Source organism: Pseudorasbora parva, chromosome 10 (assembly GCF_024679245.1).
Source record: "Pseudorasbora parva isolate DD20220531a chromosome 10, ASM2467924v1, whole genome shotgun sequence".
Classification (NCBI taxonomy): Eukaryota; Metazoa; Chordata; class Actinopteri; order Cypriniformes; family Gobionidae; genus Pseudorasbora; species Pseudorasbora parva.
This window is the reverse complement of record NC_090181.1, coordinates 32521386-32541462: the sequence shown is the minus strand read 5'-3', so window position 1 is coordinate 32541462 and position 20077 is coordinate 32521386. Positions and strand designations below refer to the sequence as shown.

The 20077-nt window shown below is 38.1% G+C and overlaps 1 protein-coding gene across 2 annotated transcripts in view; it reads right to left on the bottom strand.

The window, feature by feature from the left end:
* The window catches only part of smyd3 (SET and MYND domain containing 3), a 286640-nt gene that overhangs the window by 34427 nt on the left and 232136 nt on the right, over positions 1 to 20077 (bottom strand). For both annotated transcript variants that reach the window (XM_067455895.1, XM_067455896.1), the window contains 2 exons: positions 8592 to 8694; positions 2531 to 2641 (listed from right to left, as the gene is read on the bottom strand). In XM_067455895.1, the coding sequence (XP_067311996.1) occupies positions 2531 to 2641; positions 8592 to 8694 (214 nt within the window). The remainder of the gene's footprint in view (positions 1 to 2530; positions 2642 to 8591; positions 8695 to 20077) is intronic.

The window sequence follows — 20077 nt, the reverse complement described above, 5'->3', positions numbered from 1 at the left end:
CCACTGTTTTGGATTCAAACCCAGAAGGAACTAAAGACAGTGATGAAACCCAAATCTCCATCTCAGCAGCCCTGAGCAAGAGCATTTATTCTTATCTGCACGTATCTGACAGATGACTCAAGCAGAGGTCAGTCTGAGCAGCTGTGTAGGTGTTAACAGCAGGGATAAAGCCTCATTCTCTTGAGCTCAGTGCAGAGATATTTAGCATGGTATGCCGGCATGCAGGTGCAAAATAACCACAACATAAGCCTGGAGAGGACTTGTGTATGGCAGTGACATGATTGAGCACACAGGACACCAGTTCTGTTTCTTTATGGCAAGCTGTTTTGACTTTCAGTCATTCAAAGGATATGTATTGTTTGTATAAACAATCAATTTTCACTAGTTAAAAACGACAATTCTTGATATCAGGAATGGAATTATTACTAGTAACAAGTTATTTTTGATATCAGAAATTACATTTTCACTAGTGATAAAACATTCTTGACATCAACAATGCCAACACCAACAAAATTTAAATTTAAAATAGTAAAAACTATTATTCTTGATTTTTACTTGTAGAATTTTGCAATGATATGGAATGCCTTTGCAAGCTGTTTTGACTTTAATCTTTCACACAATATTAATTTGTCAAGAATCAAGAATTCATGTTTTTACTAATGAAAATGTAATTCCTGATATCAAAAATAGACATTCTTACTAGTACTATTTGAATGTATGACATTAAGACTCATCATTGTGTTTTAAAATTGAATTGTTGATTCATATCCAAAATTATTCAAAATTCATATCCTAGGAATGATTAAAAGTCGAATCAGCTTGTCATATGTCTTATGTCACTCGCATATGCATTTGATTGGATGGTTCAACAAAAAATGTAAATCATTGTAATTGCAAACCTATATGACTTTCTTTCATGAAATAAAAAAAGGGTTTTGAACCTTTTTCAAATAGTTTTTTGTCCATGCAATGAAAGTCATTGGGGTCCATCATAACATTGCATGGACAAAAAACAAGAGACATTTTTCTAAATATCATCTTGTGTTCTGCAGAATATGGAAGCTTGTTTCGGCCACAGAATAAAAAAAAGGTAACTCCAGCGTTTGATCTCACAATTCAGATTTTGAGATTCAAAGCGCTTTACATTGAAGGGGGAATCTCCTCAACCACCACCAACGTGCAGCATCCACCTGGATGATGCGCGGCAGCCATATTGCGCCAGAACGCTCACCACACACCAGCTGATTGGTGGAGAGGAGACTGAGTGATGAAGCCAATCATTATATGGGGATTATTAGAGGCCATGATGGAAAGGGGCCAGTGGGCAAATTTGGCCAGAATGCCGGGGTTACACCCCTACTCTTTATTGAAGGACATCCTGGGATTTTGAATGACCACAGAGAGTCGGACCTCGGTTTAACGTCTCTTCCGAAAGACGACGCTCTTTGACAGTACAGTGAGTGTCCCCATCACTATACTGGGGTGTTAGGACCCACACAGACAATAGGGTGAGCACCCCCTGCTGGCCTAACTAACACCTCTACCAGCAGCTACCTGGTTTTCCCAGTTGGCCTCCCATCCAGGTACTGACCAGGCTCAGCCCTGCTTAGCTTCAGTGGGAAACCAGTCTTGGGCTACAGGCTGATATGGCTGCTAGTGAAAATTGTGTGATCTAGGACCTTTATAGTGATTTCCTTTGTAAAGACTATTATTCCAACTGTTTTCCCTAGAATTATGAGATATAAACTTGCAATTGTGATTCAAAAAAAGTCAGAATTGTAAGATAAAAAGTCGAAGTTACCTTTTTTCCCCCTGTGGCTTTAAGCTTCTATAGAAAAAGAAAGAAAATCATAAAAAAAATTGTTTAATGCATAAATCAACTTTGACACCCCTACCCTCCCACTGTCTTTGGGATGCTAATCTTGCGTACTATTTTGGATGGAAAGTATGTGAACCCAATGCTATTTTAGAAAAAACTTTCACACAAAATTGATTCCTTATACAGGGGTTGTTTGTGCATACTAAGCATGGAGGAAAAAGTACTTCAACATCCCCAGAAATTACACATTACACCTTTAAATTCCCATCTCTTCTCACTCCATCTTTGGCATTCATTCATCTGCTCTTTCGCACTGCCATGCATGCCATCCAAAGCTTTATTCTTGACATGCTCCTGTCATCATAGTGATGATCACAGATGACAGGGCCTGCTGAGGACGGGTCCCCCGGGGCAGTGCGGAGAGACCGGTGATGGTCTAGGACCGGTCTGGCAGACTTGACACATCATCAGACGCTTTCGAGTGCTGAGTGGGACAGACACAATGCAAAAGAACGAGGAAAAGAGAACATGGAGGAGAACAGGGATGATAGATAGTGATCCCGCCAGGACACAATGAGGCGGGGAGAAGCCTTTTCCAGGAGTGATGGGGTGAAATTGAAGGGGGAAAAAAATAGAAAAATGAGGATAAAGGGTGGATAAGAAAGATCAGGGAAGGGAAGATAGATCTGAAAGGCTGTTCACATGGCTCACCTTGTCCTCAGTGGTACAGCGAGTACACTGACACAGGAAGTGGTATTGCTCCTGTAATTGGGAACGTCTCTCTTTGCTGGGTGCGAGGACATCGGTGTAGCTTATAGTGAGCTAAAGAGAGGGACAGATTTGAGGTGGTTAGCTGAAATATTTTAGAAAGCAAACCCTGTGACTAAACACTACGTACTAAAATCTGTCATTTTAAATGCTATTTAGGCATCACGGCATTATGATATAGAGTGTGAAAAATGGATATTAAGGGTACATCAATCCCAAAATGCATTTATGCATTGCAATGAGATAAGTAAAAATGTTCATCCAAGATGAATGGAATTGAATTAGAAATACATTTTGGGCCCTATTTTAACGATCTGAAAAGCAAGTGTCAAAGCCCGAAGCGCAAGTAACTTTTTGGGCGGGTCTCGGCGCTGTTGCTATTTTCCCGGCGGGATAAATGGCTCTTGCGCCTGGCGCAAATCTAAAATGGGTTGGTCTGAAGTAGCTTCATTATTCATAGGTGTGGTTTGGGTGTAACGTGAATAAACCAATCAGAGCGGCATCCAACATTCCCTTTAAAAGCAGGTGCGCAAGTTCCATTATGGATTGCTATTATTATGGCGTATTTACCAGGCGCACGCCAGGAGCGGTTCACAGCTGACGTGACTGATGTTCTTGTAAGAGCAGCCCTTACGAAACAAAAATATATTGCAGTATATTCGAACATGTCATGCAATACATTAGGCAATTTATTCACATATATGGGAATATGTATTTATATTTTTTTATATATTGCAATATATTGAAAGCGGCAATCATTTGAATATTTTGCAATATATTACATGAATATATAATATATTTTATAATACCATCAATATATTATTTCATATATTTACAATATATTAAAATATATGTCAATTAATATATTGGTAAATATATTTTCCTTTCGTAAGGGAGTGAAAGACAGAGAAGTTGTGTTGTATGGGGATGGGAGAAACCCACCCAAAATAGCGTCGGTTAAACAGTTTTTTAGTTTTTCAGTCGATTTTTTTTCCTGGTTCTTGACGGACAAACCAATTTGTCAGATGTCCTTATGTACATATATATGTCTTGCCACTATTGGGCAAACAGGTCTGATCCTTAATTACTACAATTAGCCTGAATAATTTGTAAGCTAGTTTTATTCCTATTTTTTCACATCTTCGTGGCACACCACAATGTGTTAATATTTTTTTTTGTGTGTAACAATTTATGATTTCCAAAAATAACTGTTGCATCTGTGTAGATTACATGAGCAAAGTAAATGCGCGTTGTGCACACTATACATTATGGTCAAGCATGCGCCCTTATGAGCATAATGAACAACATGCAACGCGCCACTGACTTTAGACCAGGTTTTTTCTGGTCAGTGGCGCAACTGTTTAATGGAACAGCAAAATAGCACCAGGGATTGTTTGCGCCAGAACACGCCTCCTTTTTTGCGCTGAACCGCCCAGGGAGCGCAAGTTCATTCACTAGTTTAGCGACATGGAGGGAAAAGCGCGCTTTGCGCGGGTGCAAAATAGGAATGACACATGCGTCGGTGTACAAAGTCAATTGCGCTGGGTGCAAGATAGGGCCCTAGATGTCATATCTACATATATATGCTACTGTACAAAAGTTGGTGGAAATTGTGGTCGATACATTTAAAAAAAAAATTCTTATATGCTCCCCAATTCTGCATTTATTGAATAAATATTATAATAAAAAAATATATTATGAAATATAATTTCTATTTTAAATATATATTAATTTATCCATGTAATAGAAAAACTGAATTTTCAGCATCATTACTCCAGTCTTCAGTGACACATGATCTTTCAGAAATTATTCTGATATGATTTGCTGTTCAAGAAACATTTATGATAATTATTAATGTTGAAAACGATTTTGTGATAAATAGAAAGTAAAAAAAAAAAAATATATATATATATATATATATATATATATATATATATATATATATATATATATATATATATATATATATAAAGAAATAATAGAAAGCCAACATTGCACTACCGTTCAATTTTTTTTGTATTTTTAATAAAATAAATGCAGCCTTGGTAAACATAAGAGACTTCTTCTAAAAACATAAAAAATCTTACCGATCAAAAAGGTTTGGATGGCAGTGTACACCGATCAGGCATAACATTATGAACAGTGAAGTGAAAAACACTAATTATTTCCTCATCACAGCAGCTGTTAGTGGATGGGGTGTATTAGGCAAGCAAGTGAACATTTTGTCTTCAAAGTTGATGTGCTAGAAGGAAAAATGGGCAAGCATAAGGATTTGAGCGAGTTTGACAAGGACCAAATTGTGATGGCTAGACGACTGGGTCAGAGCATCTCCAAAACTGCAGCTCTTGTGGGGTGTTCTGGTCTGCAGTGGTCAGTATCTATCAAAAGGGGTCAAGGAAGGAACAGTGGTGAACCGGTGACAGGGTCATGGGCGGCCAAGGCTCATTGATCCACGTGGGAAGCGAAGGCTGGCCCGTGTGGTCTGATCAAACAGACAACAAATTACAAATTAAGTAATTTGTTACTTGAGTAACAAATTACTCAAGAAGTTAATGCTGGTTCTGATAGAGAGGTGTCAGCAGACCAGTCAGGGTGACCATGCTGACCCCTATCCACCTCAGAACTGGACCACGGAGCATTGGAAAAAAGGTGGTCTGGTCTAATGAATTACGTTTCCTTCACGTGGATGGCCGGGTGCGTGTGCGTTGCTTGCTTGGGGAACACATGGCACCAGGATGCAATATGGGAAGAAGGCAAGCCGGGATGATGCTTTGGGCAATATTCTGCTGGAAAACCTTGGGTCCTGCCTACCATGTGGATGTTACTTTGAACTGCACCACCTACCTTAGTATGTTGCAGGAATGTTGGTTTAGGAATGTTTTAAGGAGCACAACAACGAGTTCCAAATTCTAAAGATCTCAATCCAATCGAGCATCTGTGGGATGTGCTGAACAAACAAGTCTGATCCATAGAGACCCCACCTCACAAATTACAGGACTAAAAGGATCTGCTCCTAAAATCTTGGTGCCGGATACCACAGCACACATTCAGGGGTCTGGTGGAGTCCATGCCTCAACGGGCCAGGGCTGTTTTGGTAGCGATCACAATATTAGGAATATGGTCATAATGTTATGCCTGATCTGTGTATATTAGAAATATACTTTGGCCATTTTTTGCATATTTTGAAATGTATATAATCACATCGGTTTAACATGACAAATGAATCAGACGCAACATCAACCTTCCTCACTCATTTGATTGGAATGCCAAAAGACCTTTTCCCTAAAATAGGATGAAATATGTTACATAACCACATTTATTTCCAAGATGACAGCAGTACACTATACTTTACGAATTTAATATGAAATTTAGTAAGGTGGGGACAATAATCAAGGTCATGGGACAATAATACAGCATGTTACTGTTTCAAACATCTATCTGCATATTTTTTCACCTGTTATCTACAAGAAAGGAAATAAATAGTACACAGCAAACAGCATATACTGCACATTATGCAGAAAGCTTTTCCATTTCCATGATCTCTGGGTGTTGGTGAGGTCAAATATAGAGAGCGAGAGAGAATTGAAAACAGTTATTCCAATGAATGAGTTATTGAGTGAAGCGGAGAGAGAGAAAACGAGACCTATAGCAAGAGTAGAGTACATAAAACTAGAAAAGATGGGTAAATAGAGAAAGCAACAGAAACACAAAGAGGAGAAAACGGAAAAAAAAAGAAGATCCAGAATGAGTATGACCCTTATGGGCAAACAGCGCCGTGTGTACAGTGTGCAGATGTGTGTGGGTGTATGAATTATAATCGTGCCGTGCGAATGAGTGTGTGTTTGTGTGTGTGTAAACAGTGTCTGTGGGACGATGAGCACTTGTGTATTCTGTCACCGTATATCGTACACCTATAGTGTGAATTCTCATTACTTCCTGTGTACAGAGAGCTTGCTGGTAATTTCATTCTCCAGTTCGCTTGCTCTCTCGACGTTCCCTCCCACTGTCAGAGGTAAATTAAGCATGACTGCCTGATTTACTTTGGAATATCTAAACTTTCCGTACAGAAATAAACAGAACGGACGGATAATGAGAATTTGTCAAGCATGCCGAACCGGGCCGATGCGAAAAACCACATCCTGCCACAGATCAGCTGAATGGATTCAGGTAATAATGTATATGAATATCTTGTCTTTCTAGAAGGTTTTCAGGTTGGTGGCGTGACGGATGTGTGCGGTCATGTAAATAGGTTTAAATGAGCTCTGATTAATCAGGAGTGATTGTTAAAGAGTTCTGCAGGACGCTCTGGTCTGCTAAATGCATCAAACTGATGTTGCATTCAGATTTATTTATGGGATGACTGAATTAGGGTGAAGTTAATCTGGCAGGGGCTAGTTAAGTGCCTGCAAATGAGAAGCTGTGGTGTGATGTGTGTAATTTTTTGGAAGTTAAAATACTTTCTCCTGTCCCAGTTTAAAATGAACTGACAACTGTGGGCTGAAATGTACAAACACTGTGGCTCCATGACAGTATGAAAATATTACTATGTTTATTTGAGCGGTCTGAGCGATTTATGCGGTCTGGCTCAATCAATGACTCCATGGGGCAAGAAACTAAATGAAAACAGTTTTAATTAACTGAAGTAAAAATAAAAATTTATCTTAAACATTACTGGAAAAATTTAAACTAAACTAAAATACATTTTAAGACTACAGAAGCAAGAAAAATAAAATGAAAATAATTAAAAATAAGTAAAATATAAATGATAGTTAAAAGGTTAGTTCACCAAAAAAAAAAAAAAAAAGTATTTGAATTATTGAATTATTCACCCTCATGTCGTTGGACACCCGTAACACCTTCGTTCATCTTCGGAACACAAATGAAGATATTTTTGTTGAAAGCTGATGGCTGAGAAAGGCTTCAGAAAGGCCTCCATTGGCATTCAGTACATTCCCACTGACCCACTCACAAGACCCATAAAGGCACTAAAGACTTTGTTACAAAGTCCATCGCACTACAGTGGCTGTACAATAATTTTACGAAGCGACAAGAATAGTTTTTGTGAGCAAAAAATCAAAATAATGCCTTATTCTCGCCAAGTTATTGTCTTCCGTCTAGGTCTCGGACGTGAACTAACCTGGAACTCACGCGATAGCGGCGCTACTCCTCTTCTGGGAATCGAATGGCGGATCTGCGTCATATTCTCACGCATGCGTCGAGTTCACGTCAATAACTTGGTGGATAAAGTCGTAATTTTGATTTTTGTGTGCACAATAACTATTTTCGTCACATTGTAAAGTTATTGTACAGCCACTGTAGTGAGATGGACTTTGTAACAACGTCTTTAATACCTTTATGGGTCTTGTGAGTGGGAATGTTCTGAATGCCAATGGAGGCCTTTCTGAAGCCTTTCTCAGCCATCAGCTCTCAACAAAAATATCTTCATTTGTGTTCCGAAGATGAACGAAGGTCTTACGGGTGTCCAACGACATGAGGGCGAGTAATTAATGAAATAATTTTCATTTTTGGGTGAACTAACCCTTTAAAGGGGTCATGAATGGCATTGTTTTCATTAACTGCAACTAACAACTTTTATATTTGAAATGAAAATAATGAATAAATGCCGTGTTTGTTGTATACAACCGCAGATCCGTTGCACACTGCAGAACGCATATTGTGAAAGTACAACAGCACAACAGGCTTGTGGTGAAGGAGTTGTCTAAGGTGAACGGCGCATGACATACATCAAGACCAAACGTTAGTGATTGGTTTTGGCAGAAGCAGAGTAGCTCTGGACCGATCCAATAGTTTTAAACTTCAACAGAGTACCCGCCTTCAAGGAAGTAAACGCTTGTCAATGGATTGAGAGAGAGAGAGAGAGAGAGAGAGAGAGAGAGAGAGAGAGAGAGAGAGAGAGAGAGAGAGAGAGAGAGAGAGAGAGAGAGAGAGAGAGAGAGAGAGAGAGAGAGAGAGAGAATAGTAAAACAGGACAATGGACATATACCTCCTCACAGGGTCTGATGACCTTAACAGCTCGCAGCTTGAGTATCTTGCCCTCGAAGATCATCACACAGTTCGGCTGGCAGTCGTGGTTCAGCAGAGACATGCTGGTTCAGACAAACACAAAACATGAGTCAAACCAGAACCTTTTGAACCATGTGCAAGCACAATTCACTAGCACAGTGCCTCAATAGATCCTCTCGGTGTGATTTCTCACACTCAATTAGGCCCTTAGACTAGTAACCAGCAATCCAAAGTTCGTAGGGCAGAGGATAGTCGCTTTAGATCATCATCTGCTAAACTACAAATCAAACTTTTTTGACTGTAGAGTAAAAAATAACTTTATTAGATAATGTATGTCATCTAAAACAAAGCTTTGACAATGTTTTGATAATTACTATTAAAATACTACTATTAAATATTAAAATAGTCTCATAACCTATTTCAATGTATATAAATATTTTATATATAATTATATATTTATAAATGAGTCATTTTTGTAATGTGTGTCTGTTGTATGCATAAATCTATGCTGATTTGAAAGAAGCAATGACTTCAGTTCATTCAGCCTGTCAAAATACAAAGGAAAACTTCTGTGATTTTCTCTTTAAACGGCAAATTCCTCATAGTCTCAATTTCAATTTCTCTTGAATCTAAATAAATAATGCAAGAGGACTATAACTGCTAAATAATGGAACATAAATCAGGCATCATTAATTAATTAACTAAAGAAACAAGTTACTGCAGTCAGGAGACACAGAAAACAAGAAAGCTGACATGTTTGCCAGCGGGACATGTGTCTTCTTGGATCCCGAAGCGACAAGGCGAGAATGACAGCTAAGAAACGACACGGACGTGACACTCATGACCTTTTCAAGACCCTTTGGAGATGAAGGTGGGATCATCACTGGCGATGATCTTAGTAACCTATTTGGATGCTGACGTCACATTGTTACAATTGGTATTCTTGAATTTATCTGGCCCAACCAGTAATAATAATACATTTATACTGCACACTCATCGTTTTTAACAAATACATTTTTGAAGTACACAACCAGCCAGTGCTCAAAACTATCTCCTTACCTCAGCCCCATTCACAACGGTAATCTTCTAATGTGTTATAATTTGAGTGGTACTGGTGGATTTCCACAAGAAATTCTAGCATGTCTTTGCGTCATTACATCAAGTCCTAATACATAAAGAAGGAGTCCGTTTAGTAGTATTGCATGTGTGGATGCTGCAGGTGGCAGATCATTTACAGCATTTTCTCACAGCTGCATAATTAAACATATCATTTTGATGGCTGATTGTAATTCAGAAAGGTCCAAAAGACAATAATCAGTAACAACTCGACCCGTAGTCAAAAGCAAAAGATTAGACTGTACGGAAATTAAAAATACAGGTAATGCTAATGCACACTAAATACACATAGTCACACAATACTGATGTTGTTAACATTGAACATTTGAGAACAATGTATAAAAATAATAATTTCCATGGTTGACTGTAATATGAGCTAAGCGATCATTAGATTTAATCACTGTTGGTAGTGCAATGTATTGTAAAGATTTTTCTCTCAGTTGGTCAGAACAATAGTGGCAGACATGTTTACTTGTTCAGATGATATTTGGCAGGAAAAATTCTTATTCTGGTCATACATAAAAAACGTAGAATCTGTGATTCCAAAATACAAATTTCACACCGGTGTGGTGACTGACAGCCGCACATCCTCCTCAAAACACTATATTCATCCGCGCTGAGGAGCCGTGCCGATGCACAACCCACTTAAAGATGATAATTCCGCAAATAACTGCTTTAAACAGAGATGGCGGCACATAGGCAAAACTTACGGCCTGCAGCTTTAAAGAGTAATTAAAGTGACTGGCTAATCCAAAATCCAACATATGTATACAGTATGTAAACCAGGTTTGATGTCTCCGTGTCAGCTAGTACTCCCTTGTGGTAAGATTTTAGAAGATAGCGAGCTGAATGCATGTATTTACATTCACACAAGCATCACAGAACAAACACAGCAATTATAAATCAAGCATGAAAGCCCAATTATCCTTTATATGTAGACAAAAATACAGGCCGTCCTGCTCTTCCTGGCTTCTGCTAATGCGTCGGAAGTCATTCAAAAAAACAGAGAAACAAATTACTTCTGTTTGTCATGGTCTGGGGAAGATTCAACATTGGCTGAGAACAGCGTATAAAGCAGGCTTAGAGTCGGCCCACCCAGCCGACGGTAAACAGACGTGCCTCGCTCTCACGGGACAACCTTTCTGCGTCATTATCATTTCTCTGAGACGTAGACAACTTTGTCTGAAGCCTTGATTCTGCCTTGGCCTCACATCCGATCTGAAGACTTCATAGTTTAAATCTAAACAGCAATTTCGGCATCTGCCTTTCTGGTTTTGTTTGTTCACTGTAATCCCAGAGGCTCATATTCATAGACCAGAAATGTTTCCCATGGATGTTGAATATGGAAGCTGTGCCAGTTTAATGGCCCACACAGGGAGGCTGGTTCTACATTTATCTGAAGATATTTTATCTTAAAAGCATTTTGCTCATCTTCTCGTTAGATTGCTTTGCTGGAAAGACCATAATAATACAACCTTCCATGAAAAGCCAACATAAATTATTGGATTATTAGCCAATGAAATGTCCTTGGCAAAAGGCCACTCCCTCTGAGCTCTGATAATTAAGCTTCACACGCCAGCGCTTTTCATTTACAGGATATTGTTAATTCGCTGCCAACTTTCTAAAAGGAATAAATAAATTAAATAAAATCAAAAGTACAATCAAATGAAAGCTAATTATCGTTCTAATAAAATTCTATTTTCACATAATGAAATATCAAACAAAAGTTCATTTAAATTCAAGAACGACTGTTATATCTACATGTGGGATACATTTTCCTTAAAGGGGGGGTGAAACACTCAGTTTCAGTCAGTGTCATGTCAATCTTGAGTACCTATAGAGTAGCATTGCATCCTGCATATCTCCGAAAAGTTTTTATTTTTTTAATAATTATATAAGAAAGATGCGCTGTTCCGAGTCTTTCCGAAAAAAGCCGAGCGGGTGGGGGGCGTGTCGTGTGAGCGGAGCTAAATAATGACGTGTGCAGCAGCGCGCTGTGTGTTGAGTCGAGCGTCATCCCTAACAGCGGAAAAAAACTTTATTCAAAATAAAAATATGGCTTTTAATCAGATACAGCCATACATCTATGATCCGGAATCAGACCCAGAGGCTGCAGTTGAACAGGAGCAGCAGCAAAAACGACTAGAGCAGGACGTCTGTATGTGGTAAGTTACAAGTTATACACTAACTATATAATATGCTTAGCGGCTTGTGTTATTTACATATTTATACTTGAATTATATCGTCGTATTTTTGTCTTTGAAGGTGTACATGTGGGAAGTGCAGTTGTGCACGTGTGTTTGTGTGTTTACGCGTGGTTTGTGTAGACAGTAAGCGGACTAAAAGCAGTCTCACTCACCCTTCTAACGTTGGGACTGCTCCATCCTTCAGCATTAGGCGATTGGGAAAATTCGGCGTCGAGCTGGGCCTTGTTTATGAAACAGTCCGAAATGCAGCGAACAGATATAAACATTCGCGCAACTCAGTTGCTGATCCGGAAAAGCAAATTACATCCACTGTTGCCTTAACGCGGGGTTTTTGGCGAATCTGTGCAGGACTGTCTTGGTCTGGCAACCAAAAACCCACTTTTTTGGTGACATTGTTATGTGCTATGTGTAATTGTCACCTGTCCAGCATCCTACAAGCCCCGCTTTGATGGGCGTAGGCTGTTGCTTTCGCTCTCTCCCTCGCTCTCTCTCACGCGCTTCCGGTAGAATTGTCCGTAAGGCCCATACAAGGAAATTCCGCCCCCACTAACGTCAATGGGGACGCATGATCTCAAAAAACTTGCCGAAACTTATGACTAACCGGAAGTAGTATTTTTGACAAAGAAATACTCCCATCAAACGTCCACCTTAACTTTTGAAACTTTGTCTATGTTTAGTATGGGATTCCAAGTCTTTAACAGTGTAAAAAGATCAGTATGCATGAAACAGCATTTCACCCCCCCTTTAATTAAATAATGGCCAGCATTAATTTTTTTTTGTAATTAAATAATAATTTATCCTCGGTTTCATAGACAAGGTTTAAGCCTATAGTTCTAGACTAAAGCATGTTTGATCTGTTTTAATTGAAGACAACTTCCACTCAAATATATATATAAATATATAAATATTAGTTTAAAATAGCTCGTTTAGGGAACCTTTTCATATACTAATTTTTTGAGATGGGTTTTCATAAGCTGTATGCCAAAATCATCAGTATTAAAACAATAAAAGACCTGAAATATTTCAGTTGGTGTGCAATGAATCTAAAATATATGAAAGTTAAATTTTTATCATTAGATTATGGAAAATAATGAACTTTATCACAATATGCAAATGTATATATATATATATATATATATATATATATATATATATATATATATATATATATATATATATATATATATATATATATATATATATATATATATATATATATATATATATATATAATATAATATAATAATATAATAACTGCTGGAGAGGGTTTAAATATGCTGGAAAAAACGAAGAATTTGCAGGACCTGGAGGATTTTTCGGAAGAACATCAGACAGTTTAATTGCAGGACAAACAAGAGATGCAAGAACAACAATCACATAACAAAAAAACAGCCGTGGATCATCCAGGGAACAACACAGTATTAAGAATCAAGGGTTCATAAACTTTTAAACGGGTCATTTTAATAAATTCTGCTTTTTTTTTTGTTGTTGTTGTAAAAACTACATGTAAAAAAACATTATGTTAAATATTCAGGACAGCACTATATAAAAAATAACGCATTTTGTAATCCTTTTATTTAGTTAAAATGATTTACATTTTCACATATTCTTCTTGCAGCTCTAAGTAGTGATGAGTTACAGTACTTTTGTGATTTGTGATTTCCTATTTACCAACTGTTGCAGCTTGGTTCCCATAATAGTCTGGGTGGAGGTTTGTGCATTTTCTTACAAAGCAGATTACTTTTTTGAAATAAAATAGTTCAAAGACAATCTTGTTTTCCAAGATATGCCTCTATTAAGCCATATCAAAAAAATGTGACCAAATTTGAGCTTATCAATGTTGTCAGAAAATAGCTGTTAGCTAAGCCATTGTCTGCGCACACACAAGACATTTAGCTCGAAGCAGACTATTTAACCTGAGTGAAACCCTCTTTTATGATCCTCCCTTAATCTGTGCTTTTGATTATTCATCCATAAACAGCCCCTAAGAGCCCCCACACTCCTCACTTACATACACACCAGCCTAAACTCAATCTTTACATGTGGTTTCTAAGTAATGACGAAAGAAAATATATCTCATTAAAGCAAGTCTGTGCTTGTAGCCCTGAGCACCGTCCTCTGTAAACAGCAGGCAAGTGAAAAAATGAAATAATGGTGAACAGAGCTTGGTAATGAAAGAATATGGAGGACAATGGGATGATTTCCTCTCATCTTCTTCCCTCTGCTGTGAACAAAACATAATACCTGAGTATTGCTAAGCAGCCCGAAACATCAACAGACAAGGCGAATAGCGATCCGCTGCGGTCATTTATTAATGTTTCCAAATAACAGTGCCGAAGGTAGCCATTAACTCTGGCGGAACAGAAAGGAACGCTGTTCCTGGCACACCCTCACACCTGAATACAGCTCAATTTACTGCATTCTCATAACAGCGGAGACTGACGCAACTGATACAAGGATATGATGTCAACATCACCCACTTAGGGCTAACTACTTTTGGCCCTGTATGTGGACACACTCTCTTAAAACACACTCAGACTAGTTTCATTTGTCTACTAACAGTGTTTATATATGCCTTGCTCTTTATTTACATTTTTCTGAAATGTCTGAAATGTATTTTACACCACAGAGTCATTATAATCACAGTTCAGTATTTAATAATATTGTGTTATGGAAATTACAGTGGTGGAAATTACATTTTAAAAATCATTTGGAATAAAATGGAGAAGTCCTTTATGTTGTCAAGCATTTTATGTATTCTAAATTCAAAACAATAATATTAGTAACAATAATAATTAAATATACACATTTATATGTTTTTGCATAATTTGACAAAGTTATGGTGCACAATAAAATTAAATACATTTTTACCTTGAAGTTTTCCTCACACATTAAATGTCTCATATTTCAAGTACAATTAGTTTGAATGATTTTGCATTTATTTTTTATAATTATTTCATACAATAAATACAGAGATAGCTTTATTAGAATAGCATACATTGTATATGTAATGCATAATTTTATTATTATTGAAACATATTTAGGGCCTGAGCACCAATGGCAAATCATAAAAATAATAACATAAATATTTGTAAAGATTGAAAATCTGAAAAATGTAACAATAAAATCTATACATAATGCATCGGTTTTATTATGCCCTTCATTCAGCAAACAGAGTACAAATAAAGTTAGCTAGTTAGTTTTAACAGTTTCTATTATTTTTTAATAAACTCCTGGGAAATAAAAGTGCCCGTAGCTGAGGAAACACCTTATTATCCCTCATTCTTTCCAATGCCTGAATGGGGTGTTAAGGTGGGAAACAAATAGTCACAAACTTTCCTCGGTTTCACGGATGACTGCGCTGCATGCGGTAGGGCGTCTGTAAATCTTTATGGATTTCTGCTGCTGGGTTTTGTCAGGCCACAGCATAACAGACTGCCGGCCACAGGTTTACTGGAGCTTAATTTGGGCACAAAGGATACACTCTCTTCCCCTGATAACAGTGCTCAGACGGGGCCGCGAGTGTCAGCATGGAGTCCTGGCCATGGAGGACGTCTGACAGCACAAATCCTGCCGTGAGCTCCAGACACAACCACAGGGATTAGCAGAAAACCGCTGGTTCACATCCAGCCAGAGAAGCAGTGTTACACTGGAGTCACCACAGCTGAGGACTTAAATGCACCACAATATGCTCTCGCATTAGAGAAACTGACAGCGATGTCATATTTCATGTATAAAAATAGACAGGGATAAAGCATCCTGTTGTGGTTTATAAATGGACTTCACTGTTCATTGTTCAACCAAGTAGAGAAAACCAATATTGTTACCTCAGTGCCACCTAAATATTGCCAGTCCTCTACAACTACAATATATATAGACTCACCTAAAGGATTATTAGGAACACCTGTTCAATTTCTCATTAATGCAATTATCTAATCAACCAATCACATGGCAGTTGCTTCAATGCATTTAGGGGTGTGGTCCTGGTCAAGACAATCTCCTGAACTCCAAACTGAATGTCAGAATGGGAAAGAAAGGTGATTTAAGCAATTTTGAGCATGGCATGGTTGTTGGTGCCAGACAGGCCGGTCTGAGTATTTTACAATCTGCTCAGCTACTGGGATTTTCACGCACAACAATTTCTAAGGTTTACAAAGAATGAAGACCCCACCGGGTACCACTCATCTCCACTACAAAAAGGAAAACGAGGCTACATTTTGCACAAGCTCACCAAAATTGGACAGTTGAAGACTGGAAAAATGTTGCCTGGTCTGATGAGTCTCGATTTCTGTTGAGACATTCAGATGGTAGAGTCAGAATTTGGCGTAAACAGAATGAGAACATGGATCTATCATGCCTTGTGCAGACTGGTGGTGGTGGTGAAATGGTGTGGGGGATGTTTTCTTGGCACACTTTAGGCCCCTTAGTGTCAATTGGGCATCGTTTAAATGCCACGGCCTGTCTGAGTATTTTTTCTGACCATGTCCATCCCTTTATGACCACCATGTACCCATCCTCTGATGGCTACTTCCAGCAGGATAATGGACCATGTCACAAAGCTCAAATAATTTAAAACTGGTTTCTTGAACATGACAATGAGTTCACTGTACTAAAATGGCCCCACAGTCACCAGATCTCAACCCAATAGAGCATCTTTGGGATGTGGTGGAACGGGAGCTTCTTGCCCTGGATGTACATCCCACAAATCTCCATCAACTGCAAGATGCGATCCTATCAATATGGGCCAACATTTCTAAAGAATGCTTTCAGCACCTTGTTGAATCAATGCCACGTAGAATTAAGGCAGTTCTGAAGGCGAAAGGGGTCAAACACAGTATTAGTATGGTGTTCCTAATAATCCTTTAGGTGAGTGTATGTTTTATATACACACAGGCCCTGTTTACACCTGGTATAAAGATGCATTTTGGTTGATCGGATCACAAGTGGACAACACTAAATAAAGGTTTAAAGGTGCAGTGTGTAATATTTATGAGGATCTATTGACAGAAATGCAATATAATATATATAACTATGTTTTAATTGGAGTATAAAGACCTTACATAATGAACCGTTATGTTTGTATTACCTTAGAATGAGCCATTACATACACCGCGGGTCTCCTTACAGTGAAGTCACCATTTTGCGCCGTCATGTTTCTACAGTAGCCCTAAAGGGACAAACTGCTCTACAGAATGCTCTCTGCTGTCTCAGATGGCATCTTTGTCCTGTATCGGCCACCGTAGATTCTCTATGTGCTTCGAAAGGTAGGGGTGAGCGGTTGCAATTCGCAACCTCACCAATAAAGACAATAACAATCCATTTAAATATAAATTAATGAGATATTTTGTATAATATCCGATACACATTGTGTAGTAACTATAAAGTTTACTCTTTTCTTCTCCCACTTCACCGGCCACTTACTTTATAACTTATATAACAAAATATTTTGTAAATATCAAGCTTTTTTGTCACTGTCAGTCTTTACATAAATGCAAAACCAGCATATACAAATTAAGAGAACAATTCATCCACAGGTAAGGTCATTAGGATTAATATAAAAAAGGGTGTGACCAAATTGTAAGTCGGTGCGCACCAACGCGACCAGTGGTAAGATGAAGTTTAGAGCTCTGTTAATACTTAGGGTTAAGGATATAGAAAATAATGCTCTCTTGCCTTAGAAAGAACCACAAATAATCTAATTTAATGACCCAATCAGTTCCCAGTGGATAAAATCAAGACATGCTCTACATTGTGTCCTAGCGAATATAGTTTTGTCTGAAATATGCCACATTACAGAACGTAAATGCATGGCATACAATTTCGTCTTGAAGAAACACAACTGAGCTGTATTTTAACAGGTCTTTAGAAAAGGGAAATTCCACTGTACAATCATGACCCCATCTAGAGCTAATCTGTAGGTGAAAAAATGATGCTTGGTGACAATCGTGGGCATGAAGATTAATTATGAAAGACGTCAGCACTGATAAAAGTGTAATTTAAGAGCAGTTCATCTTTAGGTCTCGGCCCTGTCACCGCCTCAAAGGGAGAAGGCAGAGCGTGACGGCACTGGCGCACTGACACTGGCCTGTCACAATTTAATTGCTATTACCCTCTACAAAAAGAAAATAGATAGAGGAGAAAGAAGAAGATAGCACAGAGACCGATCCTGTCATTTTTTTGTAAGACAGACCAATCAAATTATCCTAGCAATCAGAAGCCTAAATATACAGTATGCTGTATTATGTGAAATCTATGGTGATTTTGCATGTATTGCATACAAATTAAATACTAAAAAAGTCATTCTCCATCGGGAAGCTTTATTTCAGCATTTCCAGCGTTTCTTATGAGATGCCTTTCAGCCCAGAGGATTCACTCCAAAGTCTTACAAACACGTACAAAGCAATTTGCAAAGGAAATCCCCTCTATTTCAGGGCTCACAATGCGTCTCGGCAAGTTGTAATTTAGTCGCATTGAAAGCCGAATGTCTGTTTATGTGTAATTATTCCCGTTTCTTGTGCCGTTTTCGTGTGTGTGTGTACGGGAGCTTCCCTGAGGCATGTTCAGTAGCAGAGAGCAAATCGTAGCATGTAATCCTAACTCATGTCAGAATCCCTCTTTATGACTGCAGAGCTAATAATACAAACATGTTTCCTGTCACACAGATCTGCTGAGCATGAAAATAAGAACAGTGGCCCAGCTGACTGAGACACAGGAGCATTGTGGGTAAAACTAGGACAATGAATGATCTGTGCTTTAAGTAATACTAAATTGTTATTTTTCTGAAGTTCACGTTCCATATTTTATCTCAAGCATGATTTTCACCCAAACTGATGTTTCCTTAATAAACAGCTTTTGAATTAAAATTTTTTACTTAATAATTTATAAATGTAAGATGTTCTTTTCATCACTAACCCTAAGTTAACAATATCAATAGAGATACTTTCCTTAGTAATTAAAAGTTTCCATACTTTTTCTATGTTCAGTGCAAAACATGCTGGGATCTCCCTCATGCCACTCACCTGTTGTAATATCATCATCGTATTTTTAAATATAATAATATTTGTTTTATCAATAATTTTATGCACTTCTTTAAATTATTTTTAATAGCAATTCAATTTTTAATTTAATGTAAAAAAGGTACTTTTTTAATATTATGCAATAATTCATAAATTTTTTCATGGATGTTTTTTAATAACCTTTTTATCACTAACATTTAAGTATGAATAATATTAACAGCGATGCCTTTCTTAGCAATTAGCACTAATAATGTCCACAATTGTTCTATGTTCAATGCATTTCTATATCCTAGCCTGGTCCTATACTCTTGTAGTTTCATTTGTACAGAGAGTCTGGCCACTCTCCACTGACAAGCGTTTACTTGAAGGTGGTACTCTTTTAAAGGTTTAAAACTTTTGGATCTGCCCAGAGCCACTCTAGGGGTCAGTAGTAGTTCGGTTAGTTTGGTTAGTTTGGTCTGGACCAAAAAACAAAAACAAAACATATAGTCCTGGTCCGCTTAGTTTTCACACTGGCTATTTTAACAGCGAACCTAAAGTTACCAAACCAAAGGCATAGGGATACGACCTGATCGGTCGGCTTTTATGACGTAGGAGCTTGCTTACCGAACATTCAAAACAATGCTGTGTGCTGGATTAAACGCCATCATTTTATACGTGTACGCATGGCATTATTTTTAGCTGAGAGCTCACGAAGAGCTCATAAAATGTTCAAAACGTTCAAAACAGCACCAGGATTTCCTCTGTTGCAGAAACGAAGATCTGCTGCAGAAGAGATGGCAGTTTCATCGTCTGAACCGACTAATGGGCAACACGGGTCCTTTGATGAAAAGAACAAGGTATGCTTTTTGTGCGTTTTTTCCTAGCATTTTCGAAAACATGCTCGTCGGATCAAATATTGATGAGGCACTTTACCTCCTTATTGCGTTGCTCCAGGTTTGCCCTCTAATGTTAACGTTACTCATTTTGGATACACCGATCTTTCCGTATCATCAAATCAGCTGATTTGTAGCGTCGCATCTTGTGACATCACGTCTTGTTTTTGGTTCGTTTGGTCCATGCGGCGTTCATATGTCAATAAAACCGCACCAGAGTTCGCTTTGAAGCGGACCGAGACCCATCTTTTT